At 34.3% G+C, this 21,833-nt stretch overlaps 1 protein-coding gene across 2 annotated transcripts in view; it reads right to left on the bottom strand.

Annotated features, from left to right (window-relative positions):
* Positions 1 to 356: 356 nt before the first annotated feature.
* Positions 357 to 21,833, bottom strand: part of map3k14a (mitogen-activated protein kinase kinase kinase 14a) — a 34,477-nt gene continuing 13,000 nt past the window's right edge. For both annotated transcript variants that reach the window (XM_056453926.1, XM_056453927.1), the window contains exons 5-16: positions 19,606 to 19,953; positions 17,303 to 17,437; positions 17,090 to 17,219; positions 15,479 to 15,607; positions 11,222 to 11,320; positions 10,984 to 11,141; positions 8,005 to 8,155; positions 7,587 to 7,928; positions 4,666 to 4,775; positions 4,386 to 4,524; positions 1,519 to 1,619; positions 357 to 842 (exon numbers count right to left, since the gene is read on the bottom strand). In XM_056453926.1, coding sequence (XP_056309901.1) covers positions 648 to 842; positions 1,519 to 1,619; positions 4,386 to 4,524; positions 4,666 to 4,775; positions 7,587 to 7,928; positions 8,005 to 8,155; positions 10,984 to 11,141; positions 11,222 to 11,320; positions 15,479 to 15,607; positions 17,090 to 17,219; positions 17,303 to 17,437; positions 19,606 to 19,953 — 2,037 coding nt within the window. In that variant the 3' untranslated portion in view covers positions 357 to 647. The remainder of the gene's footprint in view (positions 843 to 1,518; positions 1,620 to 4,385; positions 4,525 to 4,665; positions 4,776 to 7,586; positions 7,929 to 8,004; positions 8,156 to 10,983; positions 11,142 to 11,221; positions 11,321 to 15,478; positions 15,608 to 17,089; positions 17,220 to 17,302; positions 17,438 to 19,605; positions 19,954 to 21,833) is intronic.

Here is a 21,833-nt window from a genome sequence, read left to right as displayed (position 1 = left end):
TATGCCAAAAAGAAAACGAATGAATGAATTAAATACAATAAAATAAGCTAAATTTTGTGACGATACTGCTGTCCAATGACTTGATTAGTTAACCTAACTTACCCAGTTAATCTATTTTACTAATTCAAACCTTTAAATTGAATAATAAGCTGAATTAAGGAGAAATACTAGCAGTATCTTGCAAAATGACTAGTAAAATGTTATGTACCGGTCATCATGACAAAGACCAAAAATAGCAATTAAAAATTAGTTATTAAAACTATTGCTTCAAAATATGTTGATGCAAATATTTTGAAAAGAATTACAATTTCACAGGAGGGATATTAATTTAAATTAAAGGAGTTATTAAAGGACTCTTTAAGCACACAAACTTTTATTTCAATCTGAACATATAAATCTGACATGCATCTTTAAGCCCAACAGATATAAACTTTTTATCAATGTATAACATAAACTGACATTGCAAACTCCAGTTTTAAGGCATTTACTTGCTTAACCAAAGGCTTTCTAATATATGAATTAATTATAGAATGAAGGTCTACGGTGATCTTCCAAACACAGTGCAACAAACTGAGGTTTAAAAGACGATAGGCACACAGAAGTTAACTGATAGTCATTCAATGCAAAAGTAATGGTGGATGGCCATCTTAGTTATCTCTGGTCTCCAGCAGGCCCTCTCTGATCCTCCAGCTCCAGCCACTGTCATCGCTGCTGTACTGATGATAGAGGCTGACGTCTGGAGCAGGAACGCAGAGCAGCAACAGACTGTTCTCCAGCACCTCTTTATCATGTGGAACCAGGAAACCATCATCCGTTTGCAAACTGAACACGCTCTCTGAGATCTGCATTAGAGATGAGATGATTATAATCTTGCACACACACATTTATGTATACACGTCAATATAATGTACTGTCATCAAGACAAAAGGAATTAGTTCTTTTCTCTGTTAAAAAAACACTCAGAAAGTATTTGTAAAAGATTGAAATTTTCAGAGGGGGGTTAATCATTTTGACTTTAACTGTATATACAGACTTGAACAAAATCGTTGGTAACCTTTCGTTAAACAAGGAAAACTATATACAAAACTATACAGTAGTCAACATTTGTTTACATTCAGCATATACAGCTGAAGTCAGAATTATTAGCCCCCCTGTTTATTTTTTTCCCCAATTTCTGTTTAACAGAGAGAAGACTTTTTCAACACATTTCTAAATATAATATTTGTTCTGTAGACTATCGAATAAATATATAGCTTATAAGGGGCTAATAATTTTGACCTTAAAATGGCTTTTAAAAAATTAAAAACTGCTTTTATTCTAGCCGAAATAAAACAAATAAGACTTCTTACAGAAGAAAAAATATTATCAGACATACTGTGAAATTTTTCTTGCTTTGGGAAATATTAAAAAGAAAAAAAAAGAAAAATCATAGGGGGGGCTAATAATTCTGACTTCAACTGTACATACTGTGCATGAGTGTGTTGTGTGTATATATATATTTAGTTCAGTTTAGTTTACCTGATCGCTGATTCCTCGTGCAATGTGTCCTACTTTTACTCTGGGCGTCTCTCGAATATGAATGCATTTACCATTAAAGTCTCGGATATAAACATCCACCCCTGAAGAAACAAAGAGCAGATGTGAGCCTGGAAACATGTCATCTAAAAATAGTTGACCATCGGCATGTGTCAATTAGACCCTTACAGTCTGATTGATGTCAAAAAAGTTTAAGATATATGGGATTTTATGAATCAGCCTAATGTAATCTGAAGATTACACTGAATGATTGAATAATCAACTTTAAAAAATCCATTATTAACAACAGAATTATTAAGCTTGAATGCTTCAAGCTTAATAGAGAGAAAATATGTCTGGCTTTAATAAAAGCTGCACTGTTAAAAAGTTTGGGTTCAGCAAGATTTGCTAATGCTTAATGTATCAAAAATGCATTAAATTGAGCAAAAAGCAAACGTTGTTTACACTCAACGGCCACTTTATTAGGTACAACTGATTGTTAACGCAACTTTTTAATCAGCCAATCACATGGCAGCAACTCAATGCATTTAGACATGTAGACAGGGTCAAGACGATCTGCTGCAGTTCAAACCGAGCATCAGAATGGGGAAGAAAGATGATTTAAGTGACTTTGAATGCGGCATTGTTGTTAGTGCCAGACGGGCTGTTCTGAGTATTTCAGAAACTGCTGATCTACTGGGATTTTCACGCACAACACAATCTCTAGGGTTTACAGAGAATGGTCTGAAAAAGAGAAAATATCCAGTGAGAAGCAGTTTTTGTGGGTGCAAATGCCTTGTTGATGCCAGAGGAGAATGGCCAGACTGGTTCCAGCTGATAGAAAGGCAACAGTAACTCAAATAACCACTCGTTACAACCAAGGTATGCAGAAGAGCATCGCTGAATGCACAACACGTCAAACCTTGAGGCAGATGGGCTACAGTAGCAGAAGATCACACCGGGTGCCACTCCTGTCAGCTAAGAACAGGAAACTGAGGCTACAATTAGTACAGGTTCACCATTGTTGGACAATAGAAGATTGGAAAAATGTTGCCTGGTCTGCTGAGTCTTCATTTCTGTTGCAACATTTGGATGGTAGGATCAGAATTTAGCGTCAGCAACATGAAAGCATGGATCCATCCTGCCTTGTATCAACAGTTCTGGCTGGTGGTGTAATGGTGTGGGGGATAATTCCTTGGCACACTTTGAGCCCATTAGTAACAATTGTTGCTGACCATGTCCATCTCTTTATGACCACAGTTTACACATCTTCTGATGGCTACTTCCAGCAGGATAATGCGCCATGTCATAAAGCGAGAATCATCTCAGACTGGTTTCTTGAACATGACAGTGAGTTCACTGTGCTCAAATGGCCTCTACAGTCACCAGAGCTCAATCCAATAGAGCACCTTTGGCATGTGGTGGAGTGGAAGATTGGCATCATGGATGTCCAGCCGCCAAATCTGTAGCAACTGCGTGATGATATCATGTTAATATGACCAAAATCTCTAAGGAATATTTCCAGTACATTGTTGAATCTTTGCCACGGAGAATAAAGGCAGTTTTGAAAGCAAAAGGGGGTCCAACCTAGTACTATTAAGGTGTTCCTAATAAAGTGGCCGGTCAGTCTATAATATTACTAAGTATATTTTTATTTAAAGAAAATGCTGTTTTTAGCAAAAGAAAAAATGGCATGGGTTAACCTTGGTAGTTATTTGTGAATTTTATTAGCAATTTCTGAGCAAGAATTATTTCAAAGAAATAGTCTTTCTGGTAATTTTATGACATAATTTATTTTGTTTTATTTACAGCTTCAATTTAGCAGAATATTTTTTATAGTTTGGACCTACAAAGCTTTTTTTATTCAATACAAAAGTTTTTTTTTTCAGCCTTTTGTAATTATTTTTTATTCTAAAGTCAAAACTAATTTATTCTATTCACTACAGAATATTTTATTTCCCCAAAGTCAAGTTATCTAGACTAAAAAAATATTTAAAATAAGCTTGATGGGGTCGGATTTCTGTCTTCAAATCCGTCTCAGAAATGATCAACGTTTATCCTTTTTTTATTAAAAAAAGGATGATTATTTTTATACACTAATGATTATTTGAATCAGTATTTAATCTTTGAAATGATTTTGAATAATGAATAAAGTTAAACATTACCTAATTTCAGATTATATTTAGGAATGTTCACAGTGTCTATGTCCCTATCTCTGAAGAGAGATAGTCTGTCAAAACTCTAATTTCAGAAGCTCAGAAATCAGGTCACCTTTCACAGGTCTGGGGTCAGCTCTAAACAATGGCTGTCTGACGAATGTGCTTGAGATATTTAGATATCATTCAGAATTGTAACACACACACCCACATGGAAATTTTCCTAGTCTATCTGTGTTTTAACAGATTAATAAACCTATATGTCTGACGCAGTTGATGACGTTATGTAAAAGTATAATTGTTGATGTTTTGAGATTGTAAGGCCTATTGCGAGTGTTGAAACTGGTTTCTGCTTGATAAAACTGCAAACTATCTTCAGTAAACTTTATTTAATTAAGTCTCTGACTCTGGCTCTTTCTTCATCTGACAGACTGGTCTCAAGTTACTTAGATTTGTGTTGAGACAGCATGAATAAATTGTGTGGAACCCTGCATTTTTTACAACATAGTTACCAAAATCCTGTATTTTATCACAATATAATATATTCTGCAGGAAAAAATTTAATATTGTCAGTTTTTTCCTAAATTATTCAGCCCTATAATTTAGAAACTAAATCTGTTGAAAAGCACATAAATTGTGCAGAAATTGTGTCCAATTAAATGTAGTTATCATGCCAGATAAAGCAGCTCTGCATTTGTCTAACGTCTAACTCACCCTCAAAGCAGCGTGACAGTGGCTGGTGTGTTGGAGAGAGCCAGTCCCGGCTGAAGCTCTGCCCGTCATACTGGCTATTGTCAGAAAACACACCTGAGCTGTCATAATCACCAGGGCTGACTGACCAACGGCCTGAATCCTGAGCAGAGAGAAGACAGAAAAAGTAGAATTGAGAGACCACCTCAATTTCAAATCACTTCTGATTGACTAAAGTGAAATGCTCTAGCTACCAACAGGTGATCATTGTCACATATGGTCGCCTGTTTTTTTGTTTGTTTACCTTTTTGTCACAGCATTCTCTAGTAGAGATGCAGTCACTGCTGATACAGGAGAGAAGCTGCTCTTGAAGCTCAGCAGAGGGAAGGTGAGAGAGGCTGCTCAAGAGGAAATCTGCACACACACACACACACACACACACACACACACACACACACACAACAAAGCAAATGTTACAAATTACAATCTCAATCTGAAGAATGTTCAGAGGACTGTGATCATCACAAGACTGAAAATTAAATAGCTGTGTAAACATCCACATATTTCTGATGCTGATTTGGGGACCTGGTTGGCATGGGTCTGTTTATGATTCTGATGGTATGATAACCTTAGATAAAAATATCACGGTTTCACAGTTTTACTGCACTAAAATATGCTCTTTTTAAATATCTGCGTAAAAAACAACTTTTTCCCCATTGAACACAATAATTTAATTTGGGAAACGTTTACATTATGAGGCACTGTATATTATTAGAACACTGTCACTTTATCATAATAATGTTTACAAGCTTTTTGCACTATATACTGTTTTGCATTATACTGTATTTTTGCACTATATACTGTTTTTGCATTATACTGTATTTTTGCACTATATACTGTTTTTGCATTATACTGTATTTTTGCACTATATACTGTTTTTGCATTATACTGTATTTTTGCACTATATACTGTTTTTGCATTATACTGTATTTTTGCACTATATACTGTTTTGCATTATACTGTATTTTTGCACTATATACTGTATACTCTATACTGTTTTGCGTCTACACAACTCTGGTTTGCACTCTTTGCCATACAGTGTAATTAAGTGTAATTGTAATGTTGATAAATTAAAATTTTTTACTTATATTTTAAGATTATATAATTATATGTGTAATTGTGTTTATTGTAACTTCTATTTAAAATTCTACTTGCTGTTAAACATCATTTGGGAAATATTTTAAAAAGAAAAAAATTCAAAGGGGGGCTAATAATTCTGACTGTAACTGTATATGTAAAATTGAAGTCAGAATTATTAGCCTCCTTTTGATTCTTTTTTTAATATTTCCCAAATGATGTTTAATAGAGCAAGGAAATTTTCACAGTATGTCTGATCATGTTTTTTCTTCTGGAGAAAGTCTTATTTGTTTTATTTCAGCTATAATAAAAAAAAGTTTTTAATTTTTTTAAAAACATTTAAAGGTCAATATTATTAGCCCTTTTAAGCTATATATATTTTTTGATTGTCTACAGAACAAACCATTGTTATACAATAACTTGCCTAGTTACCCTAACCTGCCTAGTTAACCTAATTAACCTAGTTAAGCCTTTAAATGTCAAAATATAAAAGAAAACAGTTATTAGAAATAATATTAAAACTATTATGTTTAGAAATGTGTTGAAAAAATCTTCTCTCCGTTAAACAAAAATTATAGAAAAAAATAAACAGGTGGGCTAATAATTCAGGGGGCTAATAATTCAGACTTCAATTGCATGTAGAACTAGAAATAAAAAAAATGGATGGGTGAATATAGACATTTAGATTTTTAACTAACCTTTTTGAATAATTATCATCTAAAATGAAACCACAAGTATTTTTAATATACATTTTCATTCAGATTATTTTTTGGAAGTCTTTTCAGCTCACCAAGAGAGTAATTGCAGTCAATATGTGAACTGTTATTGATTTAAAATAAGTTTTATATTCGACTATATTTTAAATCTAATTTATCCTATTATTCATTCATTTTCTTTTCGGCTTAGTCCCTTTACTAATCTGGGGTCGCCACAGTGGAATGAACCGCCAACTTATCCAGCATATGTTTTACGCGGCGGACGACTGTCCAGCTGCAACCCATCACTGGGAAACATCCATGCAATCTCATTCACACACATACACTACGGACAATTTAGCTTACCTAATTCAACTATAGCACATGTCTCTGGACTTGTGGGGGGAACTGGAGCACCCGGAGGAAACCCACACGAACACGGGGAGAACATACAAACTCAACACAGAAACGCCAACTGACCCAGCCGAGGCTCGAAAGAGCGACCTTCTTGCTGTGAGGCGAATGCGCTACCCACTGCGCCACTGTGCTGCCCTATCCTATTTTTTTCATTTTAATTTGATTCTAAAACTGAATTTCTGTGTGCTTCAGAAAACATTCTTGATGTTCGACAAACTTTTCTTAATTGAATCAATGTTGAAAACAGTTTGATTATTTATTCATAACAATATAGACCCTTTAACGGTCGCTTAATGGTCATCATAATCTTAAATCCTTGAAAGTTTTTAATATTTAGATTTTTTTAAAAACATATGAACATTTATATGTATTTATGAATGTATTATATCACCTTTGCTTTAAATTACAAAAAAACGAATGAACGCTTATGTAAGGTGTTTCTAATGCAGTGTCTATGGGGCTGAGAGTAAATTTGACGTTATTCTCTCCTCTGGCTGTTGTCATCAGTCTCACACAATTTTTTTTCTGAAAGTCTTGATAACACCATTGTGGTGGTTTTCTTTTATTATTTCAGCAAATAGGATTGTAAAAAATTATTTGTTGTACTCTCCCATTCACTGCGCTCTAAGTTTACCCAGCTATGACGACTTCTGCTGCAGAGAAACCCAGAAATGTGAAAAGAGTATATAAAGGCACTTCTGATCACTTAAATGCATCTTTTCTAAATAAAAGTGTTAATATCTTTAAGAAATATTACTGGCTACACACTTTTGAACAGTAGTGTATTTAATAAAAGAAATAAAGTGGCATCAATTTCCATTTCTATTATTTTGCTGCAATATTGTTCTCTCTGACACTCTGAATACAACGATTGTTTTTTTAACAAATGTCCCACAAGTTCCTTTTAATTTCCATCTCAGTGTACAGTCGAGCTCATTGAGCACTCTGAGTATCATGTGATCAGATGTCATCTCACCTTTCTCTAGTTTCCTCAGCTCCTGTTCTGGCACTGTTGGTTCTCGTTCAGTCTTTTTGCTGACCTGCGGCTCAGGTGAAGTGTGTTGAATGTGCAGCAGTGCTTTGGGTGGAGAGTGGTCGTCGTTTCTTGTCTCCTTTGTTTGTTTCCTCTGTTTCACCTTGTCATTGCGTTTCCCGTCGGCCTTGTTCCTCTTCTGCTCTGAGCTCATCCACTGCAGCTCAGAGTTGTGAGAGGGCGTGGCATTATTGGATTTTGTGGGTGTAGCCGAATGGGCGGAGTCTGGTTTTCCTAGTGGCTTCTGATAGGCTCCGCCCCTCACTTGGCTGCGTAGTCCACCGACTATAAACAAAATGATGTTTTTAAATTGCATAAATCTAATGTGCAGCCATTTGTATGTGTATGGGTTTATCGTTACCTTTTTTGAGTGCTTTGGCAGCTTTAAAGGCGAGCTCTTTGGCAGAGGCTCGTTTGATTGGGTCCTTCTGTAGTCCTGCTTTTATGACCTCAGCTGTATAGGAGCTGCAGTCGTGTGGGATTTCTCTCAGTGGTGGAGGCTCTGTTACTATCTGTTAATAAACAAACACAAACAATACTTTTTCAGCCCATAGTATTTTTTGTTTTTATGAAAAATTGCAAATATTAATGTACACAACCAAATAATTATCATATTTAACCCTTTGCAATGCTTTGTACTAGATTCCACATGACACAAGACTCCCGACTTCCAGTATATGATTGTATTGTGCGACCGTTTTTTTTCTGTTGGTGCGACTAAGTTCAGTGCTAGTGGTACTACCAATTTGCTGAAATGATGACATACATCACTGGATACACCAAATATTAAAGAAAATAGTGCTACTTGTTCAACTGCATGCCATATGGACCATCTATAAGTGCAGTTTTAAGGAAAACACATAGTTCTGGAAGCTAGAGTAACCACAAATGAAGCTATTTCAAATTTGCTGCCATTTTTCACAACACCCATGCTGAAAACAGCCAAAGCAATGTCCATGAAATGAAACATGGCAATGAAAATATCTAACTACAGCGATTCCTCGCTATAACGTGGTTCATTTTTCATGGCCTCTCAGTTTCGCAGATTTTTTAGTGCAATTTTACATGCAGTTTGACAAGTTTTCTCCACACAATGTCGATGAAACATTCACCGCACCTGCGGCAGCATCCAAAAGGCAGAGGAAGATGTTAACCATTGCACAAAAAGTTGAACTTCTGGACATGCTAAAGGAAGGTAGACGTTACACGGCTGTATGGCACCATTACGGAATAAATAAATGAGGATCAAATGGTTTTGATCTTTGGTTTCATTCTATAATACTGGACTTATTTTTCTACGTAGGTTTAAACTTTAAGAGTGTTTAAACAAGAGAGAAAAGTGTGAAAATGTTAATGCATATCTTAGAAAAGTGTATCAAGTGTGTAGTGAGGGGTTTTACAGCCTTAAAACATCTATAATAATTGTAAAAAAATTAAGCTGATTATTTAGCAGATTTTGCCTATTATGGGTTAGTTTTAGAACGGAACTCCCGTGATTAACGAGGGACCACGGTACTAACATGATTTTACTGTGGTAACACAAATAGCAGAAATGTTAATGTATTAACCCCCTGACTGGCAAAGTGTTGGGTTGTTTCTTAAAAAATATAAAAAACTAAACTTAAACTTATCATGGCAAACTACATATAATATACATATAATATACATACATGACATTTTGGAGTTATAAATATTATATGTCTAATTTAATATACTTAAGTTTTCTTAAAATTTTTTAGGGGCTTTTCACTATTTTTAGGATAGGATAGTGAAGATTTCAGACAGGAAAGAAGCCCAGGGAGAGGGGAAAGATCAGCAAAAGACCTCGAGCCGGGAATTGAACTCGGGTCTCCGTGAGCACCTCAGTGCTATGTGTCGGCACACTTAACCACTATTCATATTTGGCACAAAATGTCTTTAGGCTTTGCATGAATTAAAAACCAAAACCTTTTTTTTTTACAGTAGAAGTGAGATTGTTATACATGTGCATGACGATCTACAATTGTACAATAACTGAGTTATTACTAATTTTATTTCTGTCATTTGCTTTTGTCAATTAATATAAAAGTACATCTGGATCCCAACTCACACTCTTACTCTCAACTCAAGCTACTGTCAAACATGCATTTCTAATTGAGGAAACATAATCTTGCTGATGTTAGATCTGCACAATGTATATCTTTTCAGCATCGATATCGCAATGTAATCATTCGCAACAGTCACATCACAGGATTTGCAATGAGTCTGGATTAAAACGAAAATTTAGCCCTGTGACTGTATAAAGATTTTAAAACCAGTCAGGCATAACAAATTGTGTAGTTTTTAACTTTAATAACGATTTATTTTATTGAACTATTTTTTTTAATTATTTATTTACTATACCTCAATAGTGTTAGACTCGGAAAACGATAAAAGCTGTTTATTTCGTAACTTTTTCTTTTTTATATCTATCTATGCTCATATATTGATCAGATTACGATGAAATCATCCCAATCAATCTAAAATGATTAATTATGTCCAAATAGAGAAAAGTCATCTGGTGAAACTGTATTCAAATCGCAAAAATATAATGGCAGAATAACAAAGAATCGCAATGTAAAATTTTATAATATTCTAATAAATATGATAGTTTTCCAGATGCTGCCAGTCCACTATGATGCACTATGCAAAGATATATACAGTTGAAGTCAGAATTATTATCCCCCCTGAATTATTAGTCTCCCTGTTTTCCCCCAATTTGTGTTTAACGGAGAGAAGATTTTTTCAGCACATTTCTAAGTTGTAATAACTCATTTCTAATAACTAATTTATTTTATCTTTGCCATGATGATGGTACATAATATTTGACTACATATTTTTCAAGACACTTCTATACAGCTTAAAGTGACATTTGAAGGCTTAACTAGGTCAATTAGGTTAACTAAGCAGGATAGGGTAGTTAGGCAAGTTATTGTATAATGATGGTTTGTTCTGTAGACAATCGAAAAAAATATAGCTTAAATGGGCTAATAATTTTGACCCTAAAATGTTAAAAAAAAAAATTATCTGCTTTTATTCTAGCTGAAATAAAACAAATAAGACTTTCACCAGAAGAAAAAATATTATTAGACATACTGTGAAAATTTCCTTGCTCTGTTAAACATCATTTGGGAAATATTTAAAAAAGAAAAACAATTTAAAGGAGTGCTAACAATTCTGACTTCAACTGTATAGTTTCTTGCGTGGCAACGTCCACCGTCATACAACAAACACCCATGCATTTTGTCACGTTTGTAAAAGTTGTTTCATTGGATGTGCATCACACAAGCAAGCAGTTTTTTTTTTCATCCATTGAGTTTACCTTGAGGCACAATGGCCTAGAATAATAGCGGGTCCACGGATGACAGCCATTGAGCATGTGCAGAAACATACAGCAGCTGCTCCAGATGTCGGCTTTTGAAGAGCGGTGCTCATTGAGTACCACCTCAGGCGCCATATGAGTCTCTGTGCCTTTCAATCCTAAACACATGCAAAATGAGTCAATTCAGGCATGGATCTATGTTCTTTTGAAATAACAGGCAACAATGAGCAGTACTCACCCTGACAATAACTAAGCCCTTGTTTGTCCAGTCTCTCTGACTGGCCGAAATCACACAGGAATGCATCTTTCCCATCCTCGGACAGCAAAACATTATCAGCTGAAAACAAAATACAAACACAAATTTATTTTAATTATTATTTTTTAAAAATGTTTTCAAGTTACACCAAATGTCTGCCCACATTTATTGTTCGTTAAAGTCATGAAACAATTTTATTTGCATTTTTAAAAAGACATTAATACTTTTATTCGACAAAGATGCAATAATATGATCAAAACTGGCAGTGAAGTTCCAATTACACATTTTTACTCATCAAAACACTACTAAAATGTGCATGATGATGATATTAAGCAGCACAAATGTTTCTGACACATATGATGTGACAAGTGAGTCAGATCTACCATAAATTACATTATAAAACATAATAAAACAGTTTTATCCTTTTAATAACAATCAAATAGAAAAGTTATGTAAACTGTAATAATATATCCTAATATTTATATGTTTGCTACATTTTTAATCTAATAAATCAATAAATTTCTCCACCCCCAAAACATATTGAGGCTTTTTAATAAACATAGAAGGCCCAAGTTCAAGACAATCCACAATAGTATCTTTTGCTCTAATGCAAATTATTTAAATTTATGATAATTTGCCATTATGTATTTTAGTAAACTGGCATTAAACTTCATTAAATTATTTTATTAAATGGTCACGAAATACCAAAACACATTTTATTAAACGTTGACAAACATATACCCTACCGGTCAAAAGTTTGGGTCCATTTTATTTAATTTTTTCATGCTTTTTAAAAAAAATTTTTTTTTACAAAAATTATTCTGTTTATCAAGGCGGCATTTCATTCATTAATTCATTTATTCATCTTTATTTCAGCTTAGTCCCTTTATTAATCTGGGGTCACCACAGCGGAATAAACTGCAAGGCGACATTTATTATATGTAAAAAAAAAAATTATTGTTTAATATTTATTAATATTTTAAATAACTGCTTTCTTATTGTATGTAGTTTCTAATGAAATTATTACTCCAGTCATTATTGCTTTTATTACTATCACCATTAATAATAATAATAATAATAATAATAATAATAATAATAATAATAATAATAATAATAATAATAATAATTCTTCTTCTTCTTTTTATTATTATTAGAGTGATTTCTGAAGGATCCCATGACTCTGAAGACTGGAGTAATGAAGTAATGAATTCATCTTTAAAATCACTGAATAAATGGTTAAATTAAACTATAAACTACCTTTAAACAGTTATTTTACAGTGCATTAACATTTCACAATTATTATACAATGTGTACTGTATTTTTAATGAAATAAATGCAGCCTTGGTGAGCAGGAGAAGCTTAAAACATTTAAAAATCACACTGACCCCAAACTTTTCACGGGTAGTGTATATGTCCTACATTGCTGAAAACAATGTTAGGACACATATCATTCACTAAAAAGTGAAAATACGTTGTTTATGCGTTGTTTTGTTTTGAGCAAATTCGTTCTTCCGTTTTGAAAAGAAATTTTGAAGCTACGTTACTGTGATCCTTATGTAAATTTTAACAGCGTGGCAATTCAATGTCTGTACCAGCGGGTACAAAGTGACATCATTGAGTTTTCAGCAATAATTCATGAGAAAGACTTGATTCAAACCAATCAGTGCGCTCTATTGTGAATGAGATGCAACTTCATTAATATGCATGATATAGCCTTGAAGACTCTTTTTACCTGTTAGTGTTAAGAGAGATGCCACGTTGTGTTGCCAACTGTAAAGTACCTATGTGCATATACAGTGGCCTAAAGCTATGCATAGGCACTAGTTAACATTAATCAGCTATCCATATCAGAAGACAGAAAAAGTTTTTCATCTAAATTATTCAAATATCTTCAATTCAGTCATCCACAGTAAGTCTAGAAGTATGCATTATATATATTATATATTATGCATGATATGTTATATAATGAATATTTTTGCCATCTCTTCCCATAACTCTCTCCTCTATTAGTGGTTGGTCAATTCCAGGAAAAGTTCAAATTGGAGTGCGACAGACTTTCAGTTTCTAAATGATAAATCACAACTTGTCAAGTCGAGAAAAAAAACCGGACAAGATTTAAACAGCAGATGGCGCTGCTGATGTTGGAGTTGAACGCTTTGTTTTGCTGTTTGCTTGAATTTATCAATCTTTTATCGATTTGAATTGATTTTAAAAAGATATAAAGCTGCTCATGTAATCTGTCCTGTCCTTCAGTATTATATATGGTCAGTTGTTCAGTCGGTGTCTTGTTTCTTTCTCTTGATCTCTCCGTCCGTCAGACTCTCCCCCTCATTTGAAGCACATGAGTCATGCTGGGGGAAATTCCCAGCGCTGGTCTATCACAATGTACTCTGATCTCTCTCTCTCTTTCTCTCTCTCTCTCTCTCTCTCTCTCTCTCTTTCTCTCTCTCCCTCTCTCTCTCTCTCTCCCTCACCCTCACCACAGGTGCTGTTTGTCTCACTCTGTTCCCCGAAAAAAACAACTAAAGCCAGCCACAAAACACAGCTTTACATTCAACTTAAATTCTTCAACTGAATAACTGTAATGCTTCAACTTTTGGCTTGTCAGTTTGTTTGAAATGTGTTTGTTAGTTACAGCCTATACTTTCAGTTAAGCAAGCCAGAAGAGGAAATAAGAAACTTTATTGCTCTTTTATAGCCAAAGAGGATTGAAATCCACCAGTTATGTTTTACATTTATTGTGTAATTATTTATGTAGTACTACATATTTTAAATTGGTTTTTATTTTTGTACTTTATAGATTTCATTGTGTTAGCTTATTCATTTTTAGATTTTAGACATTCAGCTATGGAAAAAAATATTTATGAGAACACTGGATAGTTTAACTCTAATATGATTTATAGCTATGTGTTGGGAGTAAAATGTCATTTTATTTTCTGAAATATTGAGTAAAGGTACAAAAACAAAAGTGATTTAGAAAACTCTTCTAGAACCAGCTGTAGTTTAGTTTTATTTTAGCTTCACGTTTTTTGTTTTATAATGAAAAAGTAACATATATATTATATATTTTACTTCATATTTGTTTAAATAAAACACACTTTCCTGTGTTTCTGTTTTCAGATTTTTAAAAGCAGCTGTCTGGTATCTTGGCAACTTTTATAGCCAAAGAGGATTGAAATCCACCAGTTCTGGTTTTACCTTTATTTTAAATTGCTTTTTATTTTTGTATTTTATAGCTTTCATTTAAGTTCTTGTGTAAGTATTACTTATTTTTTCATTTTAGACATTCAGCTATGGAAAGAAAAAAGAGACCACAGGATAGTTTAACTCTATTTATGATTTATAGCTATGTGTTGGGAGTAAAATGTCATTTTTGTTTTGTTTTCGGAAATATTGATTAAAGGTACAAAACCAAAAATGATTTAGAGAATTCTTCTAGAACCAGCTATAGTTTGGTTTTATTTTAGCTTCACATTCATAGTTTTACAATAAAAAGTATTACTATTATTATATATTTTACTGTAGATTTATCTAAATAAAACACACAGATTTGGTTTTCTTACGTTTAATGCAGCTGTCTGGTACCATGGCAACATTTTTAGCCAGGCAGGATTAAAATCCAAAAGTTATGGTTGTACATTTATTTGAAATAGTTTTTTGTATTTTCTAACTTTTATTTAAATTCATGGGAAAGTATTATTCATTTTTCCAAGTAAATTTTTGTTTTATTTTCTACATTATTGATTAAAGATACAAAAATAAAAATATTTGGGGAAAATTCTTCTAAAACTAGCTTTAGTTTATTTTATTTTACTGTCACATTTTTAATTGTACAATTTGAAAAACAAATATATTATACGTTTTATTGCAGATTTATACAAATAAAACAAAGAAGTGGAGTTTTCTGACCTTTAAATGCAGCAGTCTAGTAAATTAGCAACTCTGAGAAACACGAGGTTCGCCTTTTTCCTAAAAAACTCACTTGTGATTTTTCATTTCTCTAAAGAGTTTCCAATGAACTGTCTCTCTAATGAAGGAAGTAAGATAAAAAAAGGGATGTCCACTTTCTGCATAAATAACGTGTGGACGTTAAATGTCACGGTCATGTCATCTTTCCACATAAATGTCAATCTGGAAGTGGGAATTTGGGTAAGCAAAACAAAGACTGCATACTTTAGTTTGTACTTCTCATACAAAAACAAAACATTATTAGCAAAGCAATCTACGTTGTTGACGTACCTTTGATGTCCAGATGAAGGACACGTTTCCTATGCACGTAGTTTAGTGCCCCTAGTACTTGCTGAAGGTAATGCAGGGACAGATCCTCTGGCAGACGGCCTCGTTCCTCCACCAGCTGTCCTAGAGAGCCTGAATTGAGTGTAAACAGGGCAGATCAAACTATCTATCTCGTCACAAAGCAGAACATTGGGAGTCTGTACCATGAAGCCAGATTAGCTGGTTTTCAGTTTAGTATGGACCAACTCTTGAGTTTAAGGGACCATGAAAGTGGTTTGGCTTTTAGTGGTATTCATTGGCATGCATTGTAAGACGCAAACCGAGATTCAACCAATCAACTGTGACCAAAGTGACACTTCTGATGGAATAAAGTCAAGATTTTTGATTAAGCCAAAATGATTATATGCATAATCTATTGCACAGAAGCAGTTTAATAACCAATCTTTGTTTACATACGATTCTTACACCTTTTCCAAAGTTAAATTTAGGCACTTTTTAAACACTTTCCAGGTGCACTTTACAAGTTTGGCAAATATTATTCATATTATATCAGATGCTATTAGTTAAAGTATTCTGTAGCAGTGTTTCTCAACCACGTTCCTGGAGGACCACCAGCACTACATGTTTTGGATGTCTCCTTTCTCTGTCACACCCAATACAGGTCTTTCAGTCTCAGCTAATGAGCTGATGATTTGAATCACGTGTGTTTGGTTAAGAAGACATGGAAAATGTGCAGAGCTGGTGGTCCTACAGGAACGTGGTTGGGAAACACTGTTCTATAGTACGGTATAGTATAGTATTCCAAGGAAACCTTTTGTCATCTTTGCCCCAACACTGAATTACTGTCATTTTTTTCACATCTTAAATGTGTCATCTTTCATTTTAAGTCTATATTTATTTTAATTTCACGCATTTTCACACATGAAATGGCGATCCTTGTCCATGCGTTTCATCTTCTCAAACTGCTTTATCAAAAAACAAAGATTAAAAAAAAGACTGCGGCACATGCACAAAAAAAGGATTTATTATTAGCTCTTATATTACTAACCCTTTAGTAAGATAAATTATGAAAGCAAAACAATTATGTTTATATTATATTAAAATATATTATATTACAATTTTATTAATCAGTTTCAAGAACTTTAACTAAATGTATATTGCAACTATCTGAATATTTGATTAAGTTTTTTTTAAGTTTTTTTTTAAGTTTAAGTCTTTTAATCAGTAGATAAAGCATAAAAATGACAAGTCTCTAATTACCTATACATGTTATGAACAATAAAGCAATTTGTTCTCTTTCATGGACAGCTCCATTTTTGCTGTATAAGTGATTTTGAATATTTGTAAACATTTTAATCTCTGAGAGTTAACTGTGCTCACTCTCTCTCGAGAGAAGTTAATCACAGAATCTTCAAGTTTTAAAGTGAATGATTGGCTGTTTGCGAATATGATGCCTTCACGTGCATGCGTTCCATAAACTCAGTATCATAGCCCAAAGCTCAAAACTAATCCTGTAACCCTGAGTTTGCTAAACCACCATTGTAGTACAGACCCCAGATATAATGAACTGAGAAATAGACGAGGAGGGAATAAAGAATGCTTCTGAGTTCTTACTGGATTTGAGGTCCATGAAAAGGACAATGGCTGGACCTTCACGCACCACCCCAAAGAGTTCCACCACCTGAGGAGACTGCAGGGCGCTCCACGTGCCCACCTCCTCAGTGCTGAAATTTTCCAGCGGCACCTGAAAAAGCACATACAACCCATATTTGAGTGTCGGGCTGTGTAAAAAAAAAAAAAACTGGATATAAAGGAGGACACACATACCTTTTTGGCAGCACAAATGAAGCCTGTGTCTTTGTCTTTGACACTGTAGACCTCTCCAAAGGAGCCCTGCTTGAGGAATCTACATCGCTCATACTCCCGGCCCTCTCTGTACTCAGAATTCACTGGTTGAAGGCCCTATAAATTGTATATTCAGAATAGTTAAAAACAGTGTTTAAAACATTAAATACACTGTAAAAATGCTCAATGTTGTCCCAACACAAATTGTTTAAGTTAAATTAATAGTTCTTAGAAATGTAACTAGATTGAACCTAAAACAATTAAGTTGTCCCACAAAAAAATTAAGAATTGTGTTGTTTCAACTCATTTTAAATAAGTAGTTTGAACAAGAAGCAAACATTTTTTGAGTGTAAGGTCTAAAGTAAATCTCAAAACAAACTATATATATATATATATATATATATATATATATATATATATATATTTATTTATTTATTTTATTTTACTTTTTTAAGTTATCGGGGTTGCAGGATTCAATTAAAAATACAGTAATAAAGTTGTTACTATAATATTACTACAATTTAGATTTTTTTTATTAACATTTATTGTAATGCATTTAATTTATTTTTATTAAAAAACTAATTTTACTCTGATAATACTCTGTTCTAATTTATATTTTATTATATTTTTGTAATGTAATGTATACCTGTGATTGCTGCTCAATAAATATTTTATTAAAATGTTGGTAACAGTTGAGCTGCTAAATTTGTTTGTAGAAACCATGATAATTGTTTTTTCCCTTAATTCTCTAATGAACAGAAAGTATAGCATTTAACTGAAATAGAAATATTGTAGCAACAACACACAGTTCTCTACTCTCAGTACTCATCAATTTAATAGGCCCTTACTTAATAAATGCACTGGACTATTTATGAAAATATCTTACTGACAGCAAACCTTTGGTGTATAGCTAAACAATGTGCATTTTTGTGTTCATTTGAAAAGTGCATTTCCTGCAAAACCTTCATTAAAGTTACTTGGAACTTGCACTTTTTGTAATATTGCATGCCTTGATTAAAAATGTATTTAATTTTAACACTTAAATGTATTTTTATTTAAACTTTTTTTTATTAAAAGCAAAGCAGTATAAAGAGTTCAGATGCAAAAACCTCTAAGAGCCATTTGAAATGGTCTTCCAAAATGGTTTTTTTCTCAGTCCTATGTTTATTTTCAGTTATTTTACATTAAAGACAATGAAAGTTACCTATTTGTTGCCATTAAAGTGAAATCTCTGAACCAGGGCCGTGTACAGGGGGGTGGCCCGCTGGCTAGAGGCACTGCCCCTCTGCCCTCATTGCCTGAACTGCCCCTTTCAACCTGTACCCCTCTCCCTCTAACAAATGTTTGCCACGCCCTTCACGCGGCCATCACCCCCTCCCCCCACTTAGCGTGATATCCGCAACCGTCATCCCCCCCACTTAGCATGATTCCCGCGATCGTTACCCCCCCCACTTAGCATGATTTTCGCGCGAGCGTCCCCCCATCTTCCCCCCACACTTAGCGTGATATCCGCGACTGTACCCCCTAATAAGCATGATTTTCGTGCGACCCCCCCCCCCACGTAGCGTGAATTCCGTGCGACCGTCAAACCCCCCCACTTAGCGTGATGCCCGCGACCGTCACCCCCCCCCCCACAACTTAGCATGATTTCCGCGACCGTCACACATCCCCCCACGTAGCGTGAATGAGCACCTGCCCACTTTAGAGTCTGTGCACGGCACTGCTCTGAACCTGCACACAGGAGTGTCCATTTTATTAGACTATTTCAGATAGCACTTAGAGGTTTTTGCATCTGAAAACTTCATATATACAGACTGTGTTGTTTATTGGCCAGAAATAGTATACTGATGTGTGCTTACTTGATTAACTTTAAATGTCAGATTTTATTAAAGCACATGACAAGTGCGCGACGACATTTGTCTAACTGTTTGCTTATTTCTCTTGCAAGGAAACTCCCTAAGCAGGACTAGACCGGTGAGGTAAACATGAAACCCAGCCGAATGCAAGAAAAACAGGAAACTGACAACCGCAGCTTCTAGCTATGTGTACACATGCAGGCATGTGCCCTTGTGTTTCTCACTCTCTCTATATATTAGTATGCCTCTGTTGTCTTTATTTCTATTATCTTTATTGTGTGTGTTTATATAACTTTCAGAATGTGTGCTTGCATGCAAATTAGCATCTTAACTTGCGAGAAAACAGATCAAAGCATGGCTCTCTTTCGGTATGCCTTCATCCACGTCAATTTCACCGCGCCTTGTTTTAAAAATGCCATTTTAAATCACCTCTTTGAATAGGATGCCTTCGTTCTTATCTCTGTCCTCTTCATCGTCCTCGTCCTTCTCCCTCACTTGACTCAGAACGTCTTTCACAAAGCCATATGCAAAGCAGGGATCTTCTGTTGTTACATAGTCTCTGAGGGCAGTGACTGCCAAAGAGCAGTCGATTTCGCTTCTCAGCTGAGACGTCAGCTCCTCACTCTCTTCGGCATAACTTTGGCTGGGGGAGAGAAAGGAGGTCCGCTGGGACTCCCACTGATGAGAGTCTGATGGACCCTCGGTTTCCTGGACGGACACTCTTTCTGTGCTATATGTGCTGCTACTGTTGCTGCTGATAAACACTGGCTCTCTAACCTGAAGAAAGAGGACACAGGAAAGGAGTATTGGTGAAAAACACTCATAAAGCCAGAGTGGGAACAGTGTTGTGTAAAATTACTTTTAACAGTAATATATTATCTTCTGTCATCTTATTATATCATTCAAATTATATTATATTATATTATATTATATTATATTATATTATATTATATTATATTATATTATATTATATTATATTATATTATATTATATTATATTATATTATATTATATTATATTTAACATTTTATTAACATTTATCATTATTAAACATACAAAAATACCAAATGCTTTCACATTATTTTTTATAATGCAGCACCTTTACACACTTTGTTTTTATAACGTAACTTAAGAGTGTAATATATTCCTTTTAAAAGTAACTTGAGTTTTAAATGAGTCCCTTGGTGCTTCTGGCCTTTATTTAATTAAAACTCAATAGTTGGCTAATCATTGGATTTCCTATGGGATATAAAATAAGCTGATATAAGTCTAACCTTAAATGGAATCAACAGATTGGCTATATAGATTTTTTAACATGAAATCAGTTCCTAAATATAGTGTGCTTAGACACTTTTAAACATCAGCAAAGTTATGCTGAAACTGAGAGGCACTGTGTCAGGATGCATTGACTGCAATATCTGCATATATGAAAATGTGCATCCAGAGTGATATAGTGTAATATAGTAATGTTATCCAATATCTAACAACAACAAAACAATTCCAGTTTGTTTAATTTTGATCATTACGTTTGTAATACTAATTACAATAAATGATTATCTCAGAAACACGCTAACGTCAGAAACACCCGCTTACTGCATTAAGTTGATTAAATGGATAGTTCACCCAGAAATGAACAATTACTGACTATTAACTCAACCTCAACTGGTTGTTATGAGTTTATTTATTCGTTTATTTATTTTTTGATGAACACAAATGCAGATATTTTGTAAAATGTTGGAAAACTGTTGGTATTGACACTCTTGGAAGGGAAAAATATCATGTCAATGACTACCGGTTACGATTGAAAAAGGATTGGAACAAGTATCTGTGCATTCACACGGGGCTTCATCGTCAACGCTTGACAGAGGGCGTGTCTGAAGTTGAAGCTGGCGCGATTGTCATAGCAGTATCAGCCAATGAAATTAGTCCACAATCGACTACTGTCTGAGCTGGGGTAGTTGCATAAAGCGATCTGATTGGCTGACGCTTCCATGTGTGCTAAAAAAAATAGAGGAATCCCAAACTTCTGCAGCGAGCAACGCCGCTGAAGCAGCACCGACGGATCCACAATTCTGTTCGGCAATGCTTGACATCACCCATTCAAAATGAATGGGAAGTGTTGACGCTAGTAAGTGACTATATGCAGTAGGACAGTTGTTAAATATTAAATTATCAGCATTTTCTCATTTGGGTGAACTATATTAAACACAAACCATATTAGACGAAAATGATCAATCAGACAAATAAGATAACTGGCTACAAACAACATTCGCTGTAGATTCTATTTTGATTCCTTTATGACAAAAAGGCAATTGCGATCTTTAGAGATAACACACATCCCCTTCACTAAGCATTTGAAATGTTACCATCAGGAAGCAGGTTTAGAATTTCTAAAGCCCGAAGACATGCTAATAAAAAGTCATTTATCCCAATTGAAGTTGTTGTCTTAAATGGGATCACTGTTTATGTCAACGGGGTGGTTGTTAAAGATGATCTACAGTAATATGTATGGGGCTAATTTGTTTTTAAGTTTTTATTTCATGTTGTTGTCTTCGTGAGTGTTGCTATTATGTGATTGTTGTATGGTTGTAGGTAAGTTACCAGTATCAAAGACAAATTTCCGTTCTGTGCCAAGCAGAACGGGCAATAAAGCTTAAA

The sequence above is a fragment of the Danio aesculapii genome, chromosome 3 (assembly GCF_903798145.1).
Source record: "Danio aesculapii chromosome 3, fDanAes4.1, whole genome shotgun sequence".
NCBI classification, from domain to species: domain Eukaryota; kingdom Metazoa; phylum Chordata; class Actinopteri; order Cypriniformes; family Danionidae; genus Danio; species Danio aesculapii.
The sequence above is the reverse complement of the archived record's forward strand: the minus strand, read 5'-3'. Positions and strand labels throughout refer to the sequence as shown.